Below are 27162 nucleotides of genomic sequence, written 5' to 3' on the forward strand. Positions count from 1 at the left end.
TTCCGGAAATGGCCAAATTTCGGAAAAAAGGGTGTCTCCCCTTAATGGTGAAAGAAGTTTTTGGGTTTTGAAATTTTCGGATGGGCTTTGGACCCGAATTTTTCATTCACTTTCCCTCTGTTTTGCCCTAATTCCCCTGTTATATATACCCTCTGGTTGTTCACTGTAGGGGGGGATTTTTGAAAAAAAAAAGGGGTAGGAAAAGGGTTGGATTTTTATTAGGCAAAATACTAAGGAGAGTTTGAGGAGAAACATTTTGAATATACAATACACCTCGAAAATAGAGGGACAATAGTTTCAGTTTTGGGTTCATTTTTTCTTTTCTGCCCAGATTCCTTAAATCATCGTTCGGGCTCAATTTTGGTGGTGGAAGCTCATCGCCTCCTGCTCGTTCGTCCCAGATTTGCTGCTCCGAAAGAGGTAAAATCTTTTCTAAGCTTTGTTCTGTTCAATTCCTAGTTACTCTATGTGTTCTGATTTAGATATTCTTAATCATGTTTTGGTCATTACATGTTAACATTGTTTATATTAATGATAGAGATTTCCTTTGTTCTTTCTTGAGGTTTTGCTACTGTTGTTATTAAAATGCAATAGAGCTCTCAGTTTATTTCCTTGTTTTCCCATGTAGTTTCCCTCTGTGGTGTAAATGTTGACTATTTCTAATCTATATATCCATTTGTCTGCCTCTTATAACTGACTTCATGTCTGCTCGAAATGTATAATTTGCTTACGAGATTTCTTGTATGATCTTGGCCTCTTTGAGCAGGCCTCAAGATTAGGTCTGTTTCGAATTTTACACTTGCCTAAGCTTTTACTTGCCTACTAAGATTAGTGGTTTTACCTTGTGGGATCATGTCGTTTCATTTGTTTATTTTTAAGCCGTGAAGATTCGCACTTTCTAAAGGTTTAGCTTTCTTCGTGTAATCAGAACAGATTGGTATTCGATCGGATCCATTCTTTTACTTCTTGAAGATGAATGCACCTGCTTGTATTCATAGTTAGTTGTTTGATATGCTATTTAGTAACTAGTGTCTTAATTTAATTTTATTTTGGTTGAGATTTCCTCTCATTTAGCGCCAATAGACATTTGGTTTGAAGGTTTAGGTCTTGTGAGAGCATTAATGTTATGGTATTACTATATTGTTGTTCCCTTATGCGTTTTAAAACACAATGACACCTCTCGTCGAGAAATAGGATTAAAGCATTGGTCCTTTCCAAGTTTCGTTCTTAATTTTATTAAGGAATGTCTAAATTTCATTTACCAAGTTTAGTAGCTTCAAATTTGCTGCTATGTTATAATGAGTTTGAAATCTTTGGACAACTGCCTCATGTCTTTTTTTTTTATATATAAAATAAAATAAAATTTGTGTACGGGAAGTGTAAATCTATGTAGTGTTTAATATGTGGCTGTTTGTTAGCATATGATCATTACGTGTCTCTTTAAAATTTTGATTTAGTTTCATTATCAATCTTAACAAGATATCTATATGTTATTCAATATATGTTAGTTATTAACATTTTAATTATTCTTACCTTCTATTTAATGCTAAATCTGTCCAGTTTTCGATTAATTGCTTCTCTTTCTTTTCTCTTTTCATGAAAAATCTATCCGAGTCCCTTTTGGGGGCCCACGGTTCCCTCGCATTTTCTCGTTGGGCCATGGAGGCCTAACAATCCCTCATCGAGTCAATCAACTATTGAAAATCGACGAACAGGTCCCGAAGTTAAAGGAAGCACCGGATCAAGAAATTGAAAGATTGGGCCAAAGGCCCACTCTTAATTCCAAAACAAATTGTATTTTGTTATTTTAGGCCTAAGCCCACTTATTTGCCACACTTATTAGTTCTTAGGACAGGTGCAAGTGGCTCAATTGGGCCTTTGGCCCAAAATGAAATGGGCCCAAGTATTGGTCCAGGCGGACAGAAAAACCAAACTTGGGCTCGAGTCTCTTTCCCTCTTTACTTTTATTATGTTTGTGTGCTCGTTAATATTTGCCGCTTAATCTTAAGGTTTTAAAAATTCAAATCCCCAAAAGACACCCATTTTGAATTAATTACTTAACCAAATTATTCATCTCTTGCTTGACTTAATAAATAAATAAATAAGTATTTTTACAAAATATTTCGCTTAAATAATAGGTCAATTTTCCCTTTTCCCGTTTTAAAACGATTCTAACTATAAAAATTGTTCAACTCAAATTAAGTTAAACTACTTTAGCCAAATAAATTAATTATCGGATAACCGCATTAGCGGATATTCTAGGTGCTTTAAAAACCTTCCTAGAATATTAATAGGAACCTCGAACCCCCTTAATAGTTTTCAATAGATTTACTGTTTTAGTCTTTTGAAAGCAATAGTTTTTTCTTGATTTTTCTTAAAAAATTAAGTGGCGACTCTTAAAACCAGTCCTAATCCAAAAAAAATATATTTTCCAAATAAAACAGCAAGTAGGTAGTAGCAATCTTTATATAGTACTCCCTCCGTTTCACAAAGATTGATCTGATTTGACTTGGCACGGAGTTTAATATTAAGGGAAGACTTTTGCCATATCATCACAAATATATATAAACTACCGATTATGCCCTTCAGTGAAGTAAATGAACTTGTGAAAAGAAGAGAAAGTGAATGGATACGTGTTAATACCAAAAAGAAAGTTCAAATACTGTACACAATTATGACATCTCTAGCATGCTGTCTCATTTGCATTAAATGTGTGTCCATTTTTAATTTTCTTTAAGTTTGTCATTTCTCTCTCATAAAATCATTCTTCAATTTTCTTTTTTTAATTTAGTGTCTTATCCAATTCTCTCTTTTTCTTGAAGAGCAAAGCTTATCTTAGTGAAGATTAGCAATGTTAAAAAAAATTCAACAATTACAGATTGATTTATTTATTTATTTCAACAATTACAGGTTAATTTATTGGTTTTTGTATTCTTTTATATTCTAGATTATTTCTTTTATATTCTTCTTTATTTTAAAAAAGATTACTCATGATTTCCTAGTCTACATAGCCTCCAACAATGATTAAAGATTTTGGAGGGTAAATTTTCGTTTCCCTCCATGGAGCCAAATAATTTTGCTAAATATTTTAAATTTTTTGATAATAAGGTTATGTATTTATAGTGATGCTGAGATTTTTTACCCTTTGTACATACAAAAACAATGAACTCACAATTAAATCCAACTACAGTAAATTCAAGACTATATTGCAAGGATCGTCAAGCTATTGGTGAATGGCTTTTGAAAGAAAGCAAAGCAGGGCGTCTTCGATATGGGTCTGTAAAGCAAGCTGCAGAGTTATTTCACACTTTGGAAAGTACGACCAAACGAATTTGGAGACAAACAAGATTATCTCTTGATAATGGAACTACATTAAATCTTTCACCGAGACTTGTTGGTACAGTTGGGAGAAAACGAATTTCAAATCGATTTTAATCGAATAAAAGAAATTCCTCTTTATCGTCGAACAAATATTCGATCTTTAGCATGTGCGGTCAACGTGTCAACATCATCTCTTTTTCGACGTATCAAAGAAGGTGCTATAAAGGCGCACACAAATGCTATAAAGCCTTATCTGACAGGGAATAATAAAAAGGTAAGGGTTCAATTTTGTTTATCAAGGCTTGATTCAGATACTCTTCATTTAAATCCAAAATTTTCAGATATGTTCAATTATGTTCACATAGATGAAAAATGGTTTCTTCTATCTAAGAAATGTGAACGGTACTATCTCCTCCCAGAAGAACTAGAGTCTAATCCATATAGATCATGTAAAAGTAAGAACTTCATCACCAAAGTTATGTTCATGGCTGCTGTTGCATGTCCTAGATTTGATCAAAATGGAGTTGAATTGTTCTCGAGAAAAATAGGGATCTTTCCTTTTGTGGTCAAGGAGGCAGCCAAGCGAAATAGCAAAAATCGAGCTGCAGGAACTTTGGAAACAAAACCTATTTTATCTGTGACTAAAGATATCACAAGGGATTGCTTGATCAAAAAAGTTATTCCAGCAATTAGATCAAAATGGCCAATTTCAGAGTCAAATACTCCCATTTTCATCCAACAAGATAACGCAAGACCTGATATTGATATAAACGATATGGAATTTAACGAAGCTGCTCGAGAAGGTGGATTTGATATCAGACTTTGCTTTCAGCCTCCTAATAGCCCGGATTTAAATGTTTTAGATCTTGGATTCTTTAGAGCCATTCAATCTCTTCAATATCAAATGGCTCCTTTAACCATTGATGAGTTGATAAATGCAGTTGAAACATCTTTTAAAGAAATGAAATGGGAGTGACTCAATCACGTGTTTCTAACTTTGCAAGCTATAAAGGAGGGAACAACTATAAAGTGCCACACATGATGAAAGAAAGATTAGAACGAGAGGAAAATCTTCCGATTCAACTTTCTTGTGATATTGACATTGTCAATGAAGCTAATGCTCTGCTTCAAGTGTGATATGAAATATATGTATGTCAATCCTAATAGGAGTTGGTGCGGCCTCTTTTTTGGTATAAGATCATATATGTAGATGATCTTTTTTTTGTATAAGCTCCTACATGGCTGGCCTTTTTTATCTTATTTTATGTAAATTTCTACATCTAAAATTAATATAATTTTATCTCTCAATTGAAGAGATTAATGTACACAAAGAAATTATTCATATTATGAGTGTTTTTAAATATGATGGTCTCAACTAAGCCTTTTGATAATTCAATAGTGATATGCACTTGAATATTCCTATGATGGTGTTAATAAGAAAATTTCTTTGTTGAAAAATTATGAATTGGTACTATCCTAAGTATTGCACTAGAAAAAAATGAAAAAGACAAAAAATTAGGAAGAATAAAATACAGAAAGATGAAGTTAAAAGTGGCAATGTTAACAATTTAATTAGTTGTACTTTTAAATGATTATCGTATTTTCCATCCAATAAAAAATATTAATCTGACATGTTTTTATATCAGTGGGTCCATGCTTAGTAAATTTTTAAATTGATGGTAAGGGTATTATTGGAATCATAAAATTTAGGTGTTGCCATAAAAGGAAATGAGTCATTTATTTTGAAACAGACTAAAAAGGAAAGGAAGTCAATCTTTTTGAAACGGAGGGAGTAATATATTAGCAAAAAACATCATTCACTTACAATTGTCCTCGACGAGTTTTCATATTTTGAAAACGGTCAATAATGGCATCATTACTTACATTTTTAAATATACTACGCTCTATAGCAAACTAAATAACCATTCAAAAGATTTTCATCCATCCTATTACGCAAATCATTCTTTATGTACTTCATTGATGAGAACGCTCTTTCCACGCTTGCGGTAGCAACAAGAATAATCAAAGTTAGCTTCACAAGTAGATACACAAGTGACCAAGTTTGATCTAGTTTTGTCTCTATCATCACTTTTGCAAGATCCTTGATTCCCTTCAAGTTGAGAAACTTGTTATCACACTTTTGAGCATAGACAATAAAATCATCAAGTTGAAAATTGAGTCCCGAAGCTCTTTATCACCAAACTCACTTGAGTAGTACTCGGCTAGTTTCATTATCCTATCCTTGTGAAAATTAGCAAATGAATCAACCGGACTCAAACTAGCCATACCGAGGAGCAAGTACTAGTCACCACATCAAAACGATTATTGAGTTCTTGAAGTGCCAAATCAATGACGGCATAAAATACTTCCATACGAAAGTGATGCAAATATGAAATATTGGACCTCTTACGCTTCGACTTCCCATTAGAGTAGTCTTCATTCATTTTGGGAATTGAAATTCCATGTTTACCACAAAATAAGCTGACCGCTCTCATCATAGAGTGCCATTCATCCTCTCTCATCATTTGCAATCGTTTCTTTGAAAGGTCAAGCAATCCCATAGCATTAACGATATCTTGATCTTTCTTTTGTAAAACTTTATTCAACTCATTCGTCAATAGCAACACCTTAAACATCAAGTGCAACATAAAGACAAATTCAAATTCATGAATCTTGCTCAAAAGATTTTCCGCCGCAAATCTATCAAGATGATATGGACAATCACGTTCATATCCTTAAGCACATTAACAATTGAAGAAAAAATAATCAGGAAATTGTCCAAGGTTTTAAAATGAAACCCCCAACGAGTATCACTCGGTCGTTGGAGGCCACGTTCTTGATTCAAACATTGCCCTGTATGAACTTCTCCAAATTTAAGCAACTCTTCCAACTTATCTTCTTGATGTTGTCGAAGTGAATCTCTGCGTTTAAATGAAGCTCCAATAGTATTCAAAATATTAGTGAGAACATAAAAAAAATTATCCACATCCAAATTCTTTTTGGAAAGACCTACAAGTGCCAATTGCAATTGGTGAGCAAAACAGTGAATAGAATATGCAGATGACGTATCTTGTAAAATCAAAGACTTGAGACCATTTATTTCCTCTTGCATATTACTAGCCCCATCATAACCTTGACCACGTATTTTGGATGTACATAATGAGTGATCCAAAAGCAAAGAATAAATTGCCTTTTTTAATTATTGAGAAGATGTATCATTTACGTGGACAATACCCAAGAATCGCTCTATTACCATTCCACTTTTGTTGACATATCTCAAAATTAGAGCCATTTGCTCCTTATGAGAAACATCCTTTGATTCATCAACTAATATTCCAAAATAATCACCGTCCAAGTCTTCAATGATAGCCTTAGTTGTTTCTTTAGCACAAGCCTCCACAATATCTTTTTGAATTGTCGGACAAATCATCATATCATTTTGTGGAGCATTACCTAATATTACTCTTCCCACATCAAAACTTCTATCCCCATACCATTTCAAAAGTTCAAGAAAAGCACCCTTATATTCGGAACCTTCACTTTCATCATGCCCACGAAATGGAAATCCCGATGTCAAGAGAAATCTTGCTACATCAATTAAGGCATTTAAACGCATCCGATAATCACTTCTTGCCTTTTCACTTTGCTTGTCAAAAGAAGATTGGATCGATTGTCGTTGGTTTTTCAAATCTTGCATCCTATTGAAACATTTATGATGGATATTATTTACCTTACCAACATGTTTTTTGAATCTTTCTAAAGCTTTGTTCCAACACCTAAAACCATCTCTTGTAAATGAATCTCCGGCATTTCCACGACTTTCAAGTTCATTCTTGAACAAATAACAACACAAACAAAATACCGCGTCTGCTTTAATGCTATATTCCAACCATTGAGATCTTCTTTTAAACCAAGTTGGTCGAAATTGACGCATTTTTTCTCCAAACTTAGTTTTAGGGAATATATGATCAACATGCTGACATGGCTTTTTTTGAATGTAATACCTCCTTACCGCATCTCGAATATTAGGACCATAAGATGAAATAGGCATTCGATCTTTGGGATCTGCTTCAAGAGATTTAAAATCAAGCATATTATCCATATTTGAAAGTGGAAAAGAATTTGTATGTCTTTGAACTTCCGGAGCAACTTGTGAACTCACAAATGGTTGATTAGAGCTAGAACTTGGTTGGCCATCTTTTGGCTTTGGTAACTTGATGAGAAACTTATCCATTTGTGATTTGATGAATTGATTGTAAGAATTATTTTACCTACAACATTAAATATTCACACTTCTATTCAATCTTATAAAAACAAAATAATTTTTAAAAAATATTAGCACAAATAACAAGTTTACTAATAAAAGAATCACAATTATTAGATAACTATTTAGAAATCAAGAAATTCTTATAAATTTAAATATTCAAGCAATCAAATAATGGAACCACTTCATAAATCAAGAAAAACAATTAGATAACTATTTAGAAATCAAGAAATTCTTATAAATTTAAATATTCAAGCAATCAAATAATGGAACCACTTCATAAATCAAGAAAAACATATAGATAACTATTTAGAAATCAAGAAATTCTTATAAATTTAAATATTCAAGCAATCAAATAATGGAACCACTTCATAAATCAAGAAAAACATATAAAACAAATGAAGTACATTAATAAATAATTTTTTTTTTAGATAACATACCTTGTTACTTGTTCTCAAATCTCACTTCTACTTCACCATGAACAACAAAGTGGAAATGTGGAATGAAGCCAAAAGAATAACAATATGATGTCTTTACTCCTTTTTACCTTTTAGTTTAGGGCTTTGAAAAGTTAAAAAAAAAAAATAAGAAAAACGTCTAAATAAAGAAGGAAAGGAGAAATAGAAAGTAAAAAATATAATTTGACTTTATTGACACTTCTAGCTTAAGGCCTAGACATAGCTAATGCAACCTAAAAATATGGGTAATTGAACCTCTTTTTATTTATAAATTATTAAAAAGATCTATGAAAAGTGGCACATTTTGTTATATTAATTAAAAATTAAAAATGTTAATGTGGATAGAAAAATTTGAACCACAAATCTATAAGTTATGCACCCCCTATTTGTACTTACTTATCAATATACTAGAGTATTCTTTTTAACCTTGGGTTCACCAATACAAATTTAAAAAGATAATTAGAAAATAGTAGTATTATATAGGGGTTAGGAAGGGGAGGATGGGTGCATGTGAAGCCCCTCCCATTCATGTACATACGCCTCTGCTTCATAATATTCCTTTCGCCTCTTCTTTCTATTCGGAATGATATCGTGATGTCTAAATTTATAATTTGTGGTTGCTAGTTGTGGGCTGCTATTAAGTTGATGTTGTTTATGTGATATATTTGTTCTTATGTGATTTCGTCATTTGGTCGAGTTGGAGATTGCAAATGCGAATCTAGTGTTGATGTTTTTAACTACTCTTCGAGTTCTGTTTATTGCTTGATCTCATGGGGGCTGTTCTGTTTCGTTTATACTCTTTACTGTTTAATGTTGGTGTTCATGTAAGCATGAGTTCTCGAATCAACTTATTTGGTTAACATATATGGCTTAATCGCATGTTTGCTTTAATCGTTAGTTTTATCTACTTCTTGAATGTCTTCGTTGTCCTGCGACCTAATGAAGTTTTATTTAAATCTGAAAGTTGGTAACGTTTGCTTCCTTAAATCAATCCGTGAATCGGGTAAGGTGGAGCATGTTGAGGTCTGAACCTTCTTGCGTGACCAATTGAGTCTCATTGGTAGTTCAACCTAAGGCTAATCTTTATGTTTTAGTCTCTATATTTTGCTGCATGTACATTCATAAAAAAAAAAAAAAAAAAAAACATAAAAAAATCTAAAGTTGTTCATGTCATTAATTTGAACTTGAAATGTTTGGCAGTACCCTGTTCTTACTTATCATTGTTGGTGTGCTTTGTATTCTTGGGTTAGGAGAAATAGCAAGTTACGACCCCATCTAGTCATTCATGTTTTAGTTGTTAATTGATTTCCCTACCCATTAAATGCTCATCTTTGCGTTTTGATCACTTCTTGGTATGCTAAACACATCTATCTCTTGATGTTATTTGAGCTTGAGAAGGTTTATATTTGATTTTTATTATGTTCTTGTTATCTAGGAAAGTGAAGTATTTTAAGTGGACATATGCTTTTTGATTTTAAATTTTGAATAATTATGCTTGATAGTTGGCTTAATTGTTCACTGCTTGTTTTGAATTTCCTTACTTGAATTTATTTTATTTTCTTTACTTTCCGAAGTAAAAATGGTTATTTCTTATATCATGGGAACTTTCTTGTGAACTCGTACTAATATATTTCTTCTTTATTCTGTTGTATGCGAATGCCACTCGAGTCCATTTGGACTCCACCCCTCTACCTTGCATTTCGGATGAGGCATAAAAGCCCCAAATTCCCTTTTTTTTCTTCGAGTCAGCCCCCTTGGCAAGTTGCGAGACTGACGTACAGGTTGAGGTCGATGAGTGAGGGCTGGAAATTTAATTTGCAGGCCTCAAAAAGCCCCAAAAGAGGGTTGTATATATGCAGTATACATTCTGTATACATGGTATACATGCCCAAAGTGTGGCGATACAAGTTCAAACGCGGCGACATAAAGGAAAAGGAACAAATATACATGGGGTGGAAGAATTAAAGCTGATGTACAGCTTAAAAAAATGCTCATATACGGTGATATACACTTGGTATATATGCAGATTTTCAAATGGAAAAGGGGCCAAAGCCCAATTATTTTTGTTCCAGCAGATTCAGGCAAAAAAGGGGCCCCCAAGAGGTCCAAACGAGCGGCCCAATTGCAGAATTTTGGTTGAGTAGGCTCAAGATCATGTTGGGAATTTTAGTATTAGGACAGGTCATGAATTCGGGCCAAAGACCCAAATTCAATACTTCTCCCTTTACTCATATTTACTTGATATTGTTTTGTTGACTAACCGCTTGTTTAATTATGGTTTAACTTAATTAAATTCCCGAAGATGGCCATTTCTTTATATATATATATATATATATATATCTGAATTAAATATTTTATACTTAGCTCTTTTTTTTTTCTTATTAGTCCCGTCACTTTAAATTACTTCCCTTTAAGGTGATCCCTCTTTGGTTTATTTCCCTTTAAAAAATAACAATTAATAGATAATAATAATAATAATAATAATAATAATAAAGCAATAGAATTTCTTATATTTATGTTCCATGCTTAGTTTTATTTTTAGTTGTCCCGTCAACACTTGAGGTCTTCCCTTTAAAAGTTTTCCTTTAGTTATTCCCCTTAATAATAGTAATAATAATAAATAGATAAACAAAAAGTGAATTTCTTTTTTTACTTGGTTAATAATTTCTCAAAAAAATAAAATAAAATTAGTTGAAGTTATTTTTAGTCAAATCGCCGGTCAACCACAAGTTAGCGGGCATTCCGAGGGCCTAACACATTCTCGGAATGTACATTGAACTTTGAACCCTTTTTCAATTGATTTTATCTGTTTAAGTCTTTTGAAAAAACTTGCATATTTCTTGATTTTTTACTAAAAATTAAGTGGCGACTCTGTTCTTTTGAAAATTCGATTTCTCTTAAATCATAAGTTTAATCGATTTTTCAAAAATCTAGTCATTTTCCCTTTATTTATCTTTTTAAATAAAACACAAAGTATAAACTATTTATTTGGACGATACGTTTGGATAAAAAACCCCATATTATATGTACATACATTATTCCTAATGTTTGAAATATATATATATTCGTGTGTATTCGATCATGTCAAAACAAATTTACATGTTGCATCTAACTACCTTGGACATTTAAAAAAATTTGAAATAGGACAAATCTGTACCTCTAATCTTTTTCCTAATTACACGAAGAAGTTGACTACCATTTCAATCTTATGACAAAGTATTACGTTGAACGAATTTATCTAATATGTCAAGTATTTCAAATGTGACAACGTGCCTAAATGACTTCTTAAAATCTCAAATAGCCAAAAAGAAAACTTGTAAAAGAATTTAGAAAAAAGTATTTAATCAAGACAATGAGGCTTAATCAAATTTCAAAGAAATGTTTTGTGTTTGGTTAAAATATAAAGTGGTGGACAGAAAATAATCTTTTGATTAAGAAGTTAGATGGGTAACTTACAGAAAATCCCATTAGTTTAAGAACGAATTACTTAGATTCATGCTAGTTTGCAATATTACGAATGTTATTGGATTTTGGACTACGGATACATGTATTTGGCGTGTCCAGCAACGTCCAAATACATGTATCTCGTATATATGAGGTCGAAATTAGGTGGAATTTGTTTTAGATACACTTTATCCAAGTGAATCACGTATCTGACTCTCTCGCTCACCACTCTCCTATCTCGCTTGCTTCTCGGACATGTATTTGGTATTTAAATATATGTATCTAGTTTGATTCGCATGTATCTGAGAATATTGCTCGCCTCCCTCCTATCTCGCTCGCCTCTCTTTTCCTATCTCGCCTTTCTCCCTATTTTAGTGTATCTAATGGTAAAAATACATGTAGTTTAGGTATATCTGACTTAAAGTGTGATATGAAATTATTAATTAGTGAGATAATATGTAATTATTTTAAACTATAGAGAGAATTACTAAATATGATAGGAATCTTTGTTAGTTTTTCAAATTAGAATTTTTGTAGTCACAACATGATGTATGCTGTTGGGTGCTAAACTCTTATTCATGTTGGGCCCTGCGATGGGCCAGAAGTGTCTTTGAACTTGGTCGGCCCAGTCAAATCTTACGCTTTGGTTGAAATTTAGGAAAGAACAAGAAGGACGTCGTAGTCTTAAATAAGTTTAGATCGACTATTTAATTTTTCCCCGACTTAAATTTGAAACTCTATCTTACTATGTTGGAGTTCTAATTAACCCAACGTTAAAAACAAAATTAATGTTGAAATTTTTATGGCAAGGTTTGTTCGAATTCAAAGACACAATCATGAAGTTTCAACTTTAACTCCAAAACATTATCCTTAAATTTAAAAGGGGTATCATGAGTGAGTTAATCATTTTCACCTACATATCTCTTTGATGTTAGATATTTTAATATTTGAACTCCATTTGATTTAATTTAATAGATACATTAATTAAGAATAAGAATTTTTAAATCTTGTGATGTAGTCTTAAACTTTAGATGTCCCCTTGGGTACGGAGTCGCCTTTGTTAGGGAGCGTTTTACCCCCAATGTGGGACTTCTCGGCACGAATCCGAATTTAGTCGGGCTTCAATGTGGGTACCGGACACCGGGTGAGAAATAAATAAAAAAAACTTTAGATGTATGTATTACTATATAATATACTAAAATGCCCTTTGAGTCTTCTTGTCTTAAATATACCATATAGAATCTTGAACTTAAAGCGTTATCCGATACAAAAGAGACATTTCGTTAGAAACAAACTAAGAAGAAAAAAAGACACTTAAACATAAATGAAGGAATTTTATTTTATCATTCATGATATCTATTTTAAAACATTATCATCATTTGCTCATATACCTATCTCAAACTCCATGAAAAACGGTAGAATTCGAACCGGAACTCTAGGAATTTTCAAAGTTTGAACTTCAACAAGATCGTTTCATGTTTTAGTTTAGGGTATTTTTCTTCAGATATTATTTTCGTATTAAAAATCTTCTTCTTTTTAATAACATTTGAAACGATGGCTAAACTTTTGACTCGTGACTTATAAATTGAGCAATCCAACTATTTTTTCCCCAAGTTGTGGCCTATGGGCTAAGTCTTTAATTGACCAGTTGAGCCTGCCAAGTCTTTAGTTGGACGCATGCCCATGCTTGTAAGGTTGCTTGAAAATATGTGAAGAATATTATTGGACAACTTGTCAGTAGTTGGAGTTTCTCTAAAACATTTGCAAATTGCAATAAGTTTACTAAGAGTTTGTTGCATGATCAAAGGAATCCTAGTTTACAAGACTCATTAGATTTGTGTGATTATTGATTTTGGTTTTTGTGATGTCCAATGAAAATTACATTTGATCTAATCTTAGATCAAACAAAATATGTGTTTGTGTAAGTATGTTGTATTTGAAATACTTTCCTAACTATTTTTTTTGGTTTTCTTTTCCGTGTCTTGAGCTTGTATTAGAGCTTCGACTAAATTCAAACCGCGCACTGCGAGACTCTGATTAAGGATGAAACAGTTTCACTACTGCATCACAATTCATGTTGATGCGTTTAGAACTATATTACCATCAAATATAAAATAGTAGTACAAATTTAATATAACACATGAGTAATTATGTGATCGAACGACTAATAATTATGATAAATTTATGAATATTAAGTAGCAAAGAGATCAGAATTGCATATATCAAGTTACATGTGCTCAGTCAAATATCACAAGGATCAATTTTAAAATATATCAATAACTAAGAAATCGAAAGTGCTATAAAACTTATTTTTGCAAATCTACCTTTAATCAAGTGAGTACTACTTCCTCAACCGTTTTAATTATCGTTTTAGCTCTTTCCACGCCTATTAAGAAAAAATAATAAATACAAGATATCGTTTGCTAAGTTATCCACATTTAATATTAAAAGTAGGGATAAGGGTCTGAAAAATACCCCAATTTGGTCGAATTTGTTGTTGCGATACTAAACTTTCATGAGGACCTATTACCTCCCTAGACTATTTAATATCGTATTTTAAACATATATATTTGCCCACGTTGACATAAAAAATAATGCAAAATTATAAATAGTAATGTGTCCACGTGGGCACATATATACCTTTAAAATACACTATTAAATAGTTCAGGGGGTAAAAAATACTGTATTAAATAGTCTAGGGAGGTAATAGGTCCTCATGAAAGTTTAGTATCGCAACAACAAATCCGACCAAAGTTGGGGTATTTTTCAGACCCTTATCCCTTAAAAGTACATTAATACTTTCCTTAATCGTAATTTGACTCTCAAAAACACTTTTTTTTAAAAGATTAGTCAAACACAATTTGCTTATAAAAAATACTTTTCAAATTAATTAACCAAACATAAATTATTATTTTTTCAAAAGCACTTTTCTAAAAAGCTATATTTAAAAAATATTTCTGAAATAAACCGTTTTTAGCAGCAATGCCAAACCAACTCTAAATCTTTAATAATGTAGCCGAATCTTGTTCGATATTGTGTATTTAGGGGTCATTTGAAGATATGGTTATATAATGATTTAAACTTTTCTCTATTTTGATATTACAATCTTAAAATTTGTGAAGTTCTTCATACACTTCTAATACATGATGAATTGATCAATTCTTGGCTTTTATTGCTTGGCTGAGATAGAATCAGCGTTTAGTAAACAACGGTCAACAACTCCTTAATTTGTATAAATTGAAGCTACCTAATTTTATCAAAGAAATGAGAAAGTTTTTCAACTTGTTGACTGGAATAATAATTAAATTCAATTTTCGAGATCCCATATGTAACATAAGAAAGTCGTGGAGTGCATAAGATTTTTTAGAAATATAAACAACTTTTTCAGTTTCTTGTGATAGTAATTGTGAATGAGCAAATATAAGGCAGCAAGTCAGCAACTAAAGTGATAGCGATACTAGTCGCGATTTCAATAATAAATTAACTTTATTTCATTTTTGTTATGAAAAATAAACGTCATTTTATTTAGTACGACATTTCCTTTGCATCTCATTGACCTGTAACATGATATGAACCACATTTGATTGGGTGATGAATGTGCCAAAATGCTAAAAGAATTTAATAAATTAGAGCCCTATCCAAGAGTTCAAGTATAACTAGTTATAAGACTATACATAATATAAACTATTTATTTGGACGGTACGTTTTGATAAAAATCCTCATATTATATACACATACATTATTCTAATGTTTGAAATATATATTCATGTGTATCTGATCATGTCAAACCAAATTTAGATGTTGCATCTAACTATCTTGGACATTTTTTAAAAATTGAAATAGGACAAATCTGTACAACAACAAAACAACAACATACCCAGTGAAATCCCACTAGGTGGGGTCTGGGGAGGGTAGAGTGTACGCAGACCTTGCCACTACCTCGTGCGAGGTAGAGAGGCTGTTTCCGGAAGACCCTCAGCTCAGGTACATCAAATCCAAGTAAAAGGCGAGGAAGACAGTGTAAATACATACCATCAAATACGAAAGATAATATACAATCAACAAAAAGACAATGACATCAATAATCAATGAGAGAAGTGAAACGCAATAAACAACAAAAGGCTATCGATATCACATACAAGAACTGCAAGTGCAAGACTAGGACTACTACACACGCCTACCCTAGCAAGGAGAGACAACACGCTAGTCCTACTAACCTTCAACCTTAATACGAGACCTCCACTCCTTCCTATCTAGAGCCATGTCTTCGGTAATGTGAAGCTGAGCCAAGTCCTGTCTAATCACCTCTCCCCAATACTTCTTAGGCCTACCTCTACCCCTCCGCATACCCTCTACAACCAGCCCCTCACACCTCCTCACTGGGGCGTCTGCGCCCCGTCTCTTCACATGACCAAACCATCTCAGTCTCGCTTCCCTCAACTTGTCCACCACAGAGGCCACTCCCACCTTCTCCCGGATAACTTCATTCCTTATCCTATCACTCCTAGTATGTCCACACATCCATCTCAACATCCTCATCTCCGCAACCTGCATTTTCTGAACATGAGAGTTCTTGACTGGCCAACACTCCGCTCCATACAACAAGGCTGGTCTAACTACCACTCTGTAGAACTTACCTTTAAGTCTAGGTGGAATTTTCTTGTCACACAAGACTCCAGAGGCAAGCCTCCATTTCATCCAAGCAACCCCAATGCGATGTGTGACATCATCATCGATGTCACCACTTCCTTGAATTACAGACCCAAGATACTTAAAACTTTCTTTCTTGGGGATGCTCTGTGTGGCAAGTCTCACTTCTACATCTGCCTCATCCAACGCATCACTGAATATGCACCCTAAATATTCTGTTTTGGTCCTACTCAACTTAAACCCCTTGGACTCAAGCGTTTGTCTCCACACCTCCAACCTCGCATTAACTCTGTCCCGCGTCTCATCAATCAGTACTATGTCATCCGCAAATAACATACACCATGGGACTTCCTCCTGAATAGACCGCGTCAACTCATCCATCACCAAAGCAAATAGAAAGGGGCTAAGGACTGATCCTTGGTGCAACCCCATCTCAACTGGGAAATGTTCCGAGTCACCTCCAACCGTTCTAACCCGAGTCTTGGCTCCACCGNCCGACTTAAATGTGAAACTCTATCTTACTATGTTGGAGTTCTAATTAACCCAACGTTAAAAACAAAATTAATGTTGAAATATTTATGGCAAGGCTTGTTCGAATTCAAAGACACAATCATGAAGTTTCAACTTTAACTCCAAAACATTATCCTTAAATTTAAAAGGGGTATCATGAGTGAGTTAATCATTTTCACCTACATATCTCTTTCATGTTAGATATTTTAATATTTGAACTCCATTTGATTTAATTTAATAGATACATTAATTAAGAAAAAGAATTTTTAAATCTTGTGATGTAGTCTTAAACTTTAGATGTCCCCCTTGGGTACGGAGTCGTCTTTGTTAGGGAGCGTTTTACCCCCCAATGTGGGGCTTCTCGGCACGAATCCGAATTTAGTCGGGCTTCAATGTGGGTACCGGACACTGGGTGGGAAATAATAATAAAAAAACTTTAGATGTATGTATTACTATATAATATACTAAAATGCCCTTTGAGTCTTCTTGTCTTAAATATACCATATAGAATCTTGAACTTAAAGCGCTATCCGATACAAAAGAGACATTTCGTTAGAAACAAACTAAGAAGAAAAAAAGACACTTAAACATAAATGAAGGGATTTTATTTTATCATTCATGATATCTATTTTAAAACATTATCATCATTCGCTCATGATACCTATCTCAAACTCCATGAAAAAAGGTAGAATTCGAACTGGAACTCTAGGAATTTTCAAAGTTTGAACATCAACAAGATCGTTTCATGTTTTAGTTTAGGGTATTTTTCTTCAGATATTATTTTCGGATTAAAAATTTTCTTCTTTATAATAACATTTGAAATGATGGCTAAACTTTTGACTCGTGACTTATAAATTGAGCAATCCAACTATTTTTTCCCCAAGTTGTGGCCTATGGGCTAAGTCTTTAATTGACCAGTTGAGCCTGCCAAGTCTTTAGTTGGACGCATGCCAATGCTTGTAAGGTTGCTTGAAAATATGTGAAGAATAATTTTGGACAACTTGTTAGTAGTTGGAATTTCTCTAAAACATTTGCAAATTGCAATAAGTTTACTAAGAGTTTGTTGTATGATCAAAGGAATCCTAGTTTACAAGACTCATTAGATTTGTGTGATTATTGATTTTGGTTTTTGTGATGTCCAATGAAAATTATATTTGATCTAATCTTAGATTAATCAAAATATGTGTTTGTGTAAGTATGTTGTATTTGAAATACTTTCCTAACTATTTTTTTTGGTTTTCTATTCAATGTCTGGAGCTTGTATTAGAGCTTCAATTAAATTCAAACCGCGCACTGCGAGACTCATTCTGATTTAAGGACGGAACAGTTTCACTACTACACCACAATCCATGTTAATGCTTTTAGAATATATTACCATCAAATATAAAATAGTAGTACAAATTTAACATCACACATGAGTAATTATGTGATCGATCGACTAATAATTATGATAAATCTATGAATATTAAGTAGCAAAGAGATCAGAATTGCATATATCAAGTTACATGTGCTCAGTCAAATATCACAAGGATCAATTTTAAAATATATCAATAACTAAGAAATCGAAAGTGCTATAAAACTTATTTTTATAAATCTACCTTTAATCGAGTGAGTACTACTTCCTCAACCATTTTAATTGTTGTTTTAGCTCTTTCCACTCCTATTAAGAAAAACAATAGATACAAGATATCATTTGCTGAGTTATCCACATTTAATAAAGTAGACTAATTTTTTCACTTAAATATTATGCATACTTCTTAAGCAATCATTTCCTTAGAATATCAATTTCCAACACCCATACTTCACAAGCAATGTGTTTATCAAATTCAAAGTGTATCCAAACCTTATGATATTAAGAGTACAGCTAAAATAGTTGTAAATTCTAATATTTTAAAGTTAAAATGACTGTTAAAATAGAAGAGACATAGTTACAAATATTAGTAAAATGAGTTGAATGCAATTGTGGAAGCCACAAGATGCAAATGTGTGCATATCTATGGATGAAAGTACATAGATTCTCCACGACCATATTGTAAACAAAATTGTGGCAGAAAAAGACCCTTTGGAAATCCATCAATAAATCTCAATCACCAATTTCCTCTTCTCATCTTATCTTTTTCTTTGAATATCTCTTACTATCATTTTCCACCAATCATTTTATTTCACTATCTTTTTCTACATATGCTAAGATATTATTAGGACATTTTTTTCCTTTAACATCTATTTCTAAAAAAAATATTAATCGTTAAATAAGTTAAAATGGGAGAACAAACAAACTGATCAGGAAATGACACGTTATACCACTTAAAATTTGAATAATTTATTTATTTATTTATTTATTTACAAAATATCTCTTGCATTTTCTTTACAAATTTCATGTGTTGTTATATAATTATTGATATCCTATATATACAGAAAATAAAAAATCTAGAACTAAAAAATATTTATAAGAGACTAGAAAAATAAATTTTCCAAGAAAACGGCAATTAATTATGTGTGACGATGAGAGGTATCTCAACTTAAGCGTTTCATTGGCTAAAATCAAGATAATGATTCTCACCTTAATAGTATAGCTTCTCTAACTACTCACTTTTGTTTTACTAGGTATTTGCTTTTTTTTTTTTTCTATTTCACCGTCTAAAAATTCTTGTCATATTTTAATCTTTGAGAGTTAAATGTATATAAATTTTAATCAATATTTGCAAATATAAATTTTACCGTATTAAAATAAAAAGAATTTGTAATATATATATATAGTGTTTGAATATCTAAATCACAACTTTAAATCTTGAACTATTTTATTCCAATTTAGTTTAGAAGATAGTCAAACTGATTTTCCAAAAACAAAATATGACAACTCGTATGAACTAAAAAGATTACTAAATCTATAATTATAAAACTTGAAACTTTAATTATACTTTAAAGATGCAATATGCTTGATGCGTTTTGTGAAACTTTGCAAGTAAGTGATATTGATAAATTAAAGATAAAATCCTACAAAAGTAAAAACGAATTGGAAAAGAGATGAATTGAATAGAACAAACTAATAAGATTAATTTAGTGATTGCAATTTCATTCCACCTTTTCTACCTTCTCCTTCCTCACCACACAAATTCATGCCACACATAAAATAAAATAAACACACAATTAAAATAGAAAAAGATCATGTACCCACAACAAAGTTTCCTAATGTAGCCTAAATTCTAATAATTAATAAAATGAATTCAAAATCATGTTATATTAAGATTTAAATTCCAAGAAAGGTAAAAACATCGACTTCTTATTCACTCAAGCTGAGTTATTCGATACCTATTTTTACAAATAAGTAACAGATAATTGATATCTCGTAAAATTAATTGAAATATACAAATTTATTCGAACAACACGATTATTATAGAAAAAAACGCATAAATTTGAAGGTGGATAGGAGTTAGTGAGTGTGGATAAAACGTGGAATCCAAAGCCAATCAGAAATCAGAGAAATCCCCAAAAAGCTTTATTGTCAATACTTGCCCTACCAAATACAAAAATTACAAATTATTTTCAAGAAATACAGTTGAAAATAATACAAACTGAAGAAAAACTCAAAGGCACAAAATTTTCCCCCTTTGAACGCCACACGCCTTCCACCATTGTTGACCACAGAGCTCCTAAAACCCCCAATTCATATCTCTTTCCAACATTACAAATTTAGGGTTAGGGTTTTTGGGAGCTCGAATTTGTTGTTGTTGTTGTTGTCAGCAAATGGCTATTCCAACCGCATTTTCCGGGGCCAAGCTCGAGTCTTTATCATCATCGGCGGCGGCAGCTTCTCCGGCGTCAATTGGGTTGTTTTGCAATCCGGGTCGGGTCAGAAGGTTGTCAATTCAAAAGGGTTTGTTCAATTCAGGGATCAGGTGTGAAGTTGCAGCATCTGATGTTGTGGATCAGAGTCAGAGTTCTGGAAATGTGACTTCGTCTTCTAGCCTTTCTGCTCTTGAACAGCTTAAGAGCTCAGCTGCTGACAGTATGTGTTTCATTTGTGTGAAGTTTTTCTTTTTCTTTTATTCACTTTGATATATGATTATTTTGAGAATTTGGATTTGCTTTTGCAGTTAATTGTGTTTTTGTTTTTACTATTTAATTGTTGGTTGATTGATTTCTGTGTTTTATATTAACTCCGGTGATATGATTCTTTAGCAGCTCAGTGATTCTGTTTGATCAATGAGCTGAAGATGTTCTAGCTGCTGCATCCTTCATTTGCTCCATATTAATCTATCTTATTTTCTCTTATTCTGTTCTTTTGTTCTTGGAGTAGTTTTTCCTATTTGATCAAGGCTTGTCCTTTATGCAATTTGAGATATGTAGGTGCAAAGTTTACTTTGTCTTATAGTTGAAGAGCATATGGTGGAATTGTGGTCTTTAGTCAATTCCTTGTTTAGTGAGGATATTGTTATCTTGCTAGTTTTTGTCATAGGTTAAGGCCGGAAGTCGCTTGTGCTTATGCTGCTTACCTGTTGCATGATAGATTGGAACGTATCATCAACTAGATACTGCAACAAGAAGTTGGACCTCGTGTTTCATTATATAATGGTTATCAGGCAACTCTGCCTACCAAGGCTTAGGAAAAGGAAGAAATCACTTAACTTTTTTTATTTTTGCATTGGCTGATAGTTTGCGAAGTTGGACCTCATGTTTCTGTTATATAATGGTTATCGGGTAACTCTGCCTACCAAGGCTAGAAAAATGGAAGAAATTACCTAGTTCTTTTTTCATTGGCGGCTAGTGTGCGAGAAGTTGGAATCGTGTTCTTGCATCCTGACCAAATATTTGATAGTTTCCTGGCCTACCCTGGTTGCAGACTTTGCATGTGGTGCAGTAGTATCAGTCCTTACAGTTTTTGATGATTTGACAATATAGGCAATGTGATATCTTCTTGAATTAATATATAACATCGTTGTGCTGGTCATGACTCATAGTTGCAAATATAAGTAAAGTGTACTCACTATTGCAAATGTCTAATGTAATATGTTTCTGCCCTTGTTTAATATAAATCAGTGTATGCTCAGTAAGAAGTAATTTTTTTCTTAATCTTAATATGCTTCAGGATATACCAAGGAGAGGAGCAGTATCGTTGTCATTGGGCTCAGTATCCACACTACGCCTGTTGAAGTACGTGAAAAATTGGCTATTCCTGAAGCAGAGTGGCCGAGAGCCATTGGAGAGCTCTGCAATTTGAATCATATTGAAGAAGCTGCAGTTCTTAGTACCTGTAACAGGATGGAGATCTATGTTGTGGCTCTTTCTCAACATCGTGGCGTTAAAGAAGTTACCGAATGGATGTCAAAGGTATTCTTTTCCCTTGAACTGTGTATGTGATAGTGTAGCTTTATCATCTGCTATCTTTTACTTTGGATGGTGATTAGAAAAAGCAAAGTTCAATTATCCATTGTCCTTTTCTTGGTGAGAAGGGAATATCATTATGAGCCGTACATCCTAGACATTGTTCTAATAAAACCTAAAAGAAAACTTACTGAATTTCCCCCTTGAATAGATCGTAGCTTGTGTTTTTACATTATGTTTGCAACATTGTGGTTCTCTGCTCACAATCATGAAATTTGCATTCATCGCAACAGGTATAACCATCAAACTGATAAGTAGTTGTCCTTTTCTTTTGCAGACAAGTGGAGTCCCTGTTACAGAGATTTGTAAGCACCGCTTTTTACTGTATAATAATGATGCGACACAGCACATCTTTGAAGTATCTGCTGGGCTAGACTCCTTGGTCTTAGGGGAAGGTCAAATTCTTGCTCAAGTCAAGCAAGTAGTCAAGGTTGGTCAAGGAGTTACAGGCTTTGGAAGGAACATTAGTGGACTATTCAAACATGCAATCACAGTCGGAAAGAGGGTTAGAACTGAAACAAACATTGCAGCAGGGGCAGTTTCTGTAAGTTCAGCTGCTGTGGAGTTGGCTCTGATGAAGCTTCCGGAATCCTGCCACTCTACTGCTAGGATGCTAGTTATTGGAGCAGGCAAGATGGGGAAACTTGTGATTAAGCACTTGGTAGCCAAGGGATGCACAAAGATGGTTGTTGTAAACAGAAGTGAGGATAGAGTTTCTGCCATTCGTGAAGAAATGAAAGATGTCGAGATAATCTACAAGCCCCTCAATGAAATGCTTAAATGTGCTGCTGAAGCTGATGTTATTTTCACAAGCACTGCATCAGAAACACCACTGTTTATGAAAGAGCATGTTGTGGATCTTCCACCTGTTGGTGCAAGTGTTGGAAGTTTAAGGCTTTTCATTGACATCTCAGTTCCTAGGAATGTTGGTGCTTGTGTGAATGAGCTAGAGGATGCACGGGTGTACAATGTAGATGATCTAAAAGAGGTTGTGGCAGCTAATAAGGAGGACCGTCTTCGTAAAGCAATGGAAGCTCAAGCAATAATTTCTGAAGAATCCAAACAATTTGAAGCTTGGAGGGATTCACTGGAGACTGTTCCCACCATCAAGAAACTGAGGGCTTATGCAGAAAGAATAAGGGTTGCTGAACTGGAGAAGTGCATGTCAAAAATGGGCGATGATATCTCGAAGAAGACAAAGAAGGCTGTTGATGATCTTAGTCGTGGAATTGTTAACAAGCTCCTTCATGGTCCCATGCAACACCTAAGATGTGATGGGAGTGACAGCCGCACATTGAGTGAGACCCTTGAGAATATGCATGCTTTAAATAGGATGTTCAGCCTTGAGACAGATATATCTGTATTGGAACAGAAAATCCGAGCTAAAGTGGAGCAAACTCAAAAATAAGGTGAATCTCTCTAGCTTTTTTCATTGAAAATTCTCTCAGAGCCTCAACTGAATAAGAGGAAGAATTCCTCAATTGTATTTTCTGTTGGCGTACTGTAATTCTCATTGAAATGCATAGACAGGATATGATCCCTACCCGAAATCTTTCCTGTGGATTCCTCTTGTGTCTTAAGAGTACATTTTGTATGTAGCTGTTCTATCGACGTTATTACTTGAAGTTATATCCTTGTAATGAGTGATTCATGGGAGAGATCCATATACTCCTTCCACAAACAGTTCTAGCCTTGTAACATATTCTCTGATTCATTTACTTAATGATTATTATTTTGATGTATTAATTTCATTCAACTTGTTCTCCCTTCACTTTGGAACCCTGCAATGTAATTGTTAAATGCAACAATATTGATTACTGTAATGCTGCTCTGTTCTCTTTCACATAACAGAATTCATGCTAACAAAGATAGTGTTCTGTAAGACAGCTTGGTCTTAGATTATTGTTCGTCTACTTTGTTTGCCTCAGATATTAAAGTAGTTGGTACAACTGTTGATACCCTAATGATTTTGCATAGCAGGTAGAACATAAAAGGTTCAAGTAGGTTTTGGTGTACCAAAACTAGGGAAGAATCCTGAAAAGTGGAACTAGAACTTGTCAAATTTGTTAGCCGATGACCTTCTGTTCTTTGCATATCAAACCTACACAACTAAACTTTCAAGAGAAAACTTTGAATTCGGAGGGCGGTCCTGTTGAGTCCCCAAGTCAGTACTTTAGGGATGGGATGCTCTCTTTTTATGGTCTGGGGCAATCCTAATCTCACGAGTTAGCTTTTGAGCTTAAGTTAAAGCCATTATTTTTTTTTAATCGAATCCTCCCTAAGGTCAGTTTCATATTTGAAAATGCAGAGCTCTATTTACTACTGTTATTATAGATTTTCTTGAAACTTCCTTCAAAAAGTATAAGCAGGACTGAGTTTATTAGAATAAGGAGCTTATTATAATAAATATATGAAACTTACTCTTCTGGCTATGACTAAATGGTCAGATTATACATGAAACTGAGCTCTTATAAATCTTTTGCTTCACTTGTTTAGAAATCTCCTTAAACATATAAAGATCACATTTTATTATGAGCCCAATCATTTCACTCGAGATACTCTTTAAACAACAAAAAATCTAGTGTAATCCCACAAGTGGGGTCTGGAGATACTCTTTGAATAAGTTTTCAATGTTTCACTATATAATAGATACTGAAGTTCAGCATTTACAAATACTCATGTCTAAAACAGTTGCAACAGGGTGGAGCTAGAATGTAAGAGGGGAGTTCGGAAGAGCCCAGTAACTTTGGTTCTAACTTTGAGTTGGAACGAGTAACTCAAAAAGACTAAAACCGAATCCATTAGCTTCAAATCCTAGCTATAGGGTATGAAAGGGATAGCTGACAAGCCATGAATAAGAGAGTATACGCAATTCAAAGACATCATCAGTTCCAAAGTCATCAATAATGAACCTCACCCACCCCCACTCTTCTGTCAACACATTAATTTGTTTGTTCATTTAAGTTGTGTCCTTTTTCTGGTTTGTATAATATCACCACTTATCTTTGTAGTCCAGTTAGGGTATACTTGTGTTATATGTGTCATGCTTCTTTCTCTATCAAGTTCATAAACATTAGATGAGATAACCTACCTGGTACCTACTGCTACTGAGAGGTGGGAAGTATCCTGTGGAATTAGTCAAGGTGTGTACGAAAGCTGGCCTGGATACCATGGTCATAATAAAAAAAAAGAGTTCATGAACATTAGATGGCCATAAAGACACATTTACCCACAAGCAAGTGTAGATGGCCATAAAGATGTGAGAAATGACACTATTAATACCATAAAAAACTAGACAAAATAATAATATACCACTAAGTTATCTTATTTATTCCTATTTTTGTGCAAAAAATGAAGCATAGGATAAGCTTTTATGTCTGTGAAGGATCAAGTAAAATCTTGACAAGACAATTAACAATATAGAACTTTCACCCTATTTGCTAGTAAAGAGAATTATGATTACTTGGTTATATATGCTAAAAAAGTGTTAGACTGGAGGTGATGTTACTTTAAGGCAAAGTGATTTACAAAAATGACCTTTGAGGTGAGCAAGCAGTCTTGAACTTTTCACCTCGCTTGCTCCATAGACAAAACTTCAACTATAACGAACTTTTGACCTTGAAGATTTGGCCATGGGGAAAACGGGAGGTCAAAAGTTCAAAACTACCCATTTTCAAGGGTCATTGGGATCGCGGCCTTACATCAAAAGTTTTACTAACATTTATCGCTAAAACTAGCCTTCCCTATAGATAATGTAGACCCCTATTTTTTCAACTAGATAAGAATGTGGTCCCAATTAAATCACATGAATAAATTTTCCAATAAGCCATATTTATACAGGCTTTATTCAATGTCATTCTTTGCATGCATCAATTATTGGTGAAACTTAGGTTAAAATATAGTATGATAAAACTCTGAGACTTTAGGTCATTTATCTTCTTTGTCCAATTCATTGTTTTTGCACTTTGGACATTGGGCTTGGGTGTTGAAATGTGTCCAAGAATTTGCAGAATATGAGTCATTTTTTTGGTAGTATTAGGTAAAATAATTTTAAAAAACACTGACATTTTTTTATTTTATTTTTATCTTTTTGTGCAAATGTACCAACTTATCTAGTTGTTCATCAAGAGTACAATTATTTTGTTCCAAAATATTATTCCTTAAAATTATTGTTACACCACCTACTGCTATAGAGGTACAATCATCTTTTATCTTTTAGGAATATCCACTTTATTGTGAGCTGATAAAAGTTAGTTAATGGATACAATTATCCAATTATTCTACTTTAACTCATTATTAATTACCTCCTTTATTAAATTTATAGTAGTTGTTTCTAGCTATAATCATTAGTACTGTTTAAATTAAGTTCAAAAGTACCTAGTCATTCTTTTTTTTAAAAAATTAGACTAGAAACACTAAAGGAAAAGGAAGAAAAGGCTAATTATAGAATAGGTTCAATCATATTATAATTTATCAAAACTTTAGGATAAACCTAGGGATAGTAATAACTAATAATAAAAGTTTTACATACTTTACCATCTTTATGGAGTATAACACAATAGCTAAAACTCAAGCAATCATACCTATCACTTGTTCTTTAATATATATATAGTAAATAAAAACAGGTGAATTTTACAAATAGCCGCTTTTCAGCACATGCAATTAAAAATATTAACCATCCTGGAGTTGAAATTTGCAAACAATAACTATATTTTAAATATAGGCCCGAACATGGCTAGTAAACGATATTTCTATGCCAAACAGTAAAAACACAATATCTAATCATTTTCTCCGGTTTACCATTCAATATTCAAAGCTTATAACTAACATGATTAATTCAGATTCACAATTCATAAAGTCCACTTAAACGGAAAATATTCTATAGCATAAGCTTCTTTGTTCCCAAAACTTTGATTTAATTGGTATAACATATTAAAACATAGAAACAATGCCTCATTGACATATCCACCAAAGAATCAAATGATGTATTTTATCAATTTCAAGTAGAACAAGACATTGAAGAGATTGAAAAGAAGTTTGGGAAATGGAATTTTTCGATTTTGAACACGTAACGTAGACTTTGGCCCCCTTTTGAACCTATATTTAATGTCACATTGTCACTTTGTGTTAGTA

At 33.2% G+C, this 27162-nt stretch overlaps 3 protein-coding genes across 3 annotated transcripts in view; 1 reads left to right on the forward strand and 2 right to left on the reverse strand.

Moving 5' to 3' along the window:
• Positions 1-27162, reverse strand: part of LOC125857039 (Werner Syndrome-like exonuclease) — a 153237-nt gene that overhangs the window by 114518 nt on the left and 11557 nt on the right. The window lies entirely within an intron of this gene.
• Positions 5219-7555, reverse strand: LOC125854776 (uncharacterized). Its single transcript, XM_049534360.1, has 3 exons — positions 6575-7555; positions 5610-5948; positions 5219-5458 (listed from the first exon to the last, which is right to left on the reverse strand). The coding sequence occupies exons 1-3, from the start codon at positions 7553-7555 to the stop codon at positions 5219-5221; spliced, it is 1560 nt and encodes a 519-aa protein (XP_049390317.1).
• LOC125857029 (glutamyl-tRNA reductase 1, chloroplastic-like) lies at positions 20138-23800 on the forward strand. The gene is made up of 3 exons (XM_049536697.1): positions 20138-20653; positions 21734-21975; positions 22307-23800. The coding sequence occupies exons 1-3, from the start codon at positions 20392-20394 to the stop codon at positions 23435-23437; spliced, it is 1635 nt and encodes a 544-aa protein (XP_049392654.1). The 5' UTR covers positions 20138-20391; the 3' UTR covers positions 23438-23800.

This window comes from Solanum stenotomum, chromosome 2 (genome assembly GCF_019186545.1).
Source record: "Solanum stenotomum isolate F172 chromosome 2, ASM1918654v1, whole genome shotgun sequence".
Taxonomy (NCBI): domain Eukaryota; kingdom Viridiplantae; phylum Streptophyta; class Magnoliopsida; order Solanales; family Solanaceae; genus Solanum; species Solanum stenotomum.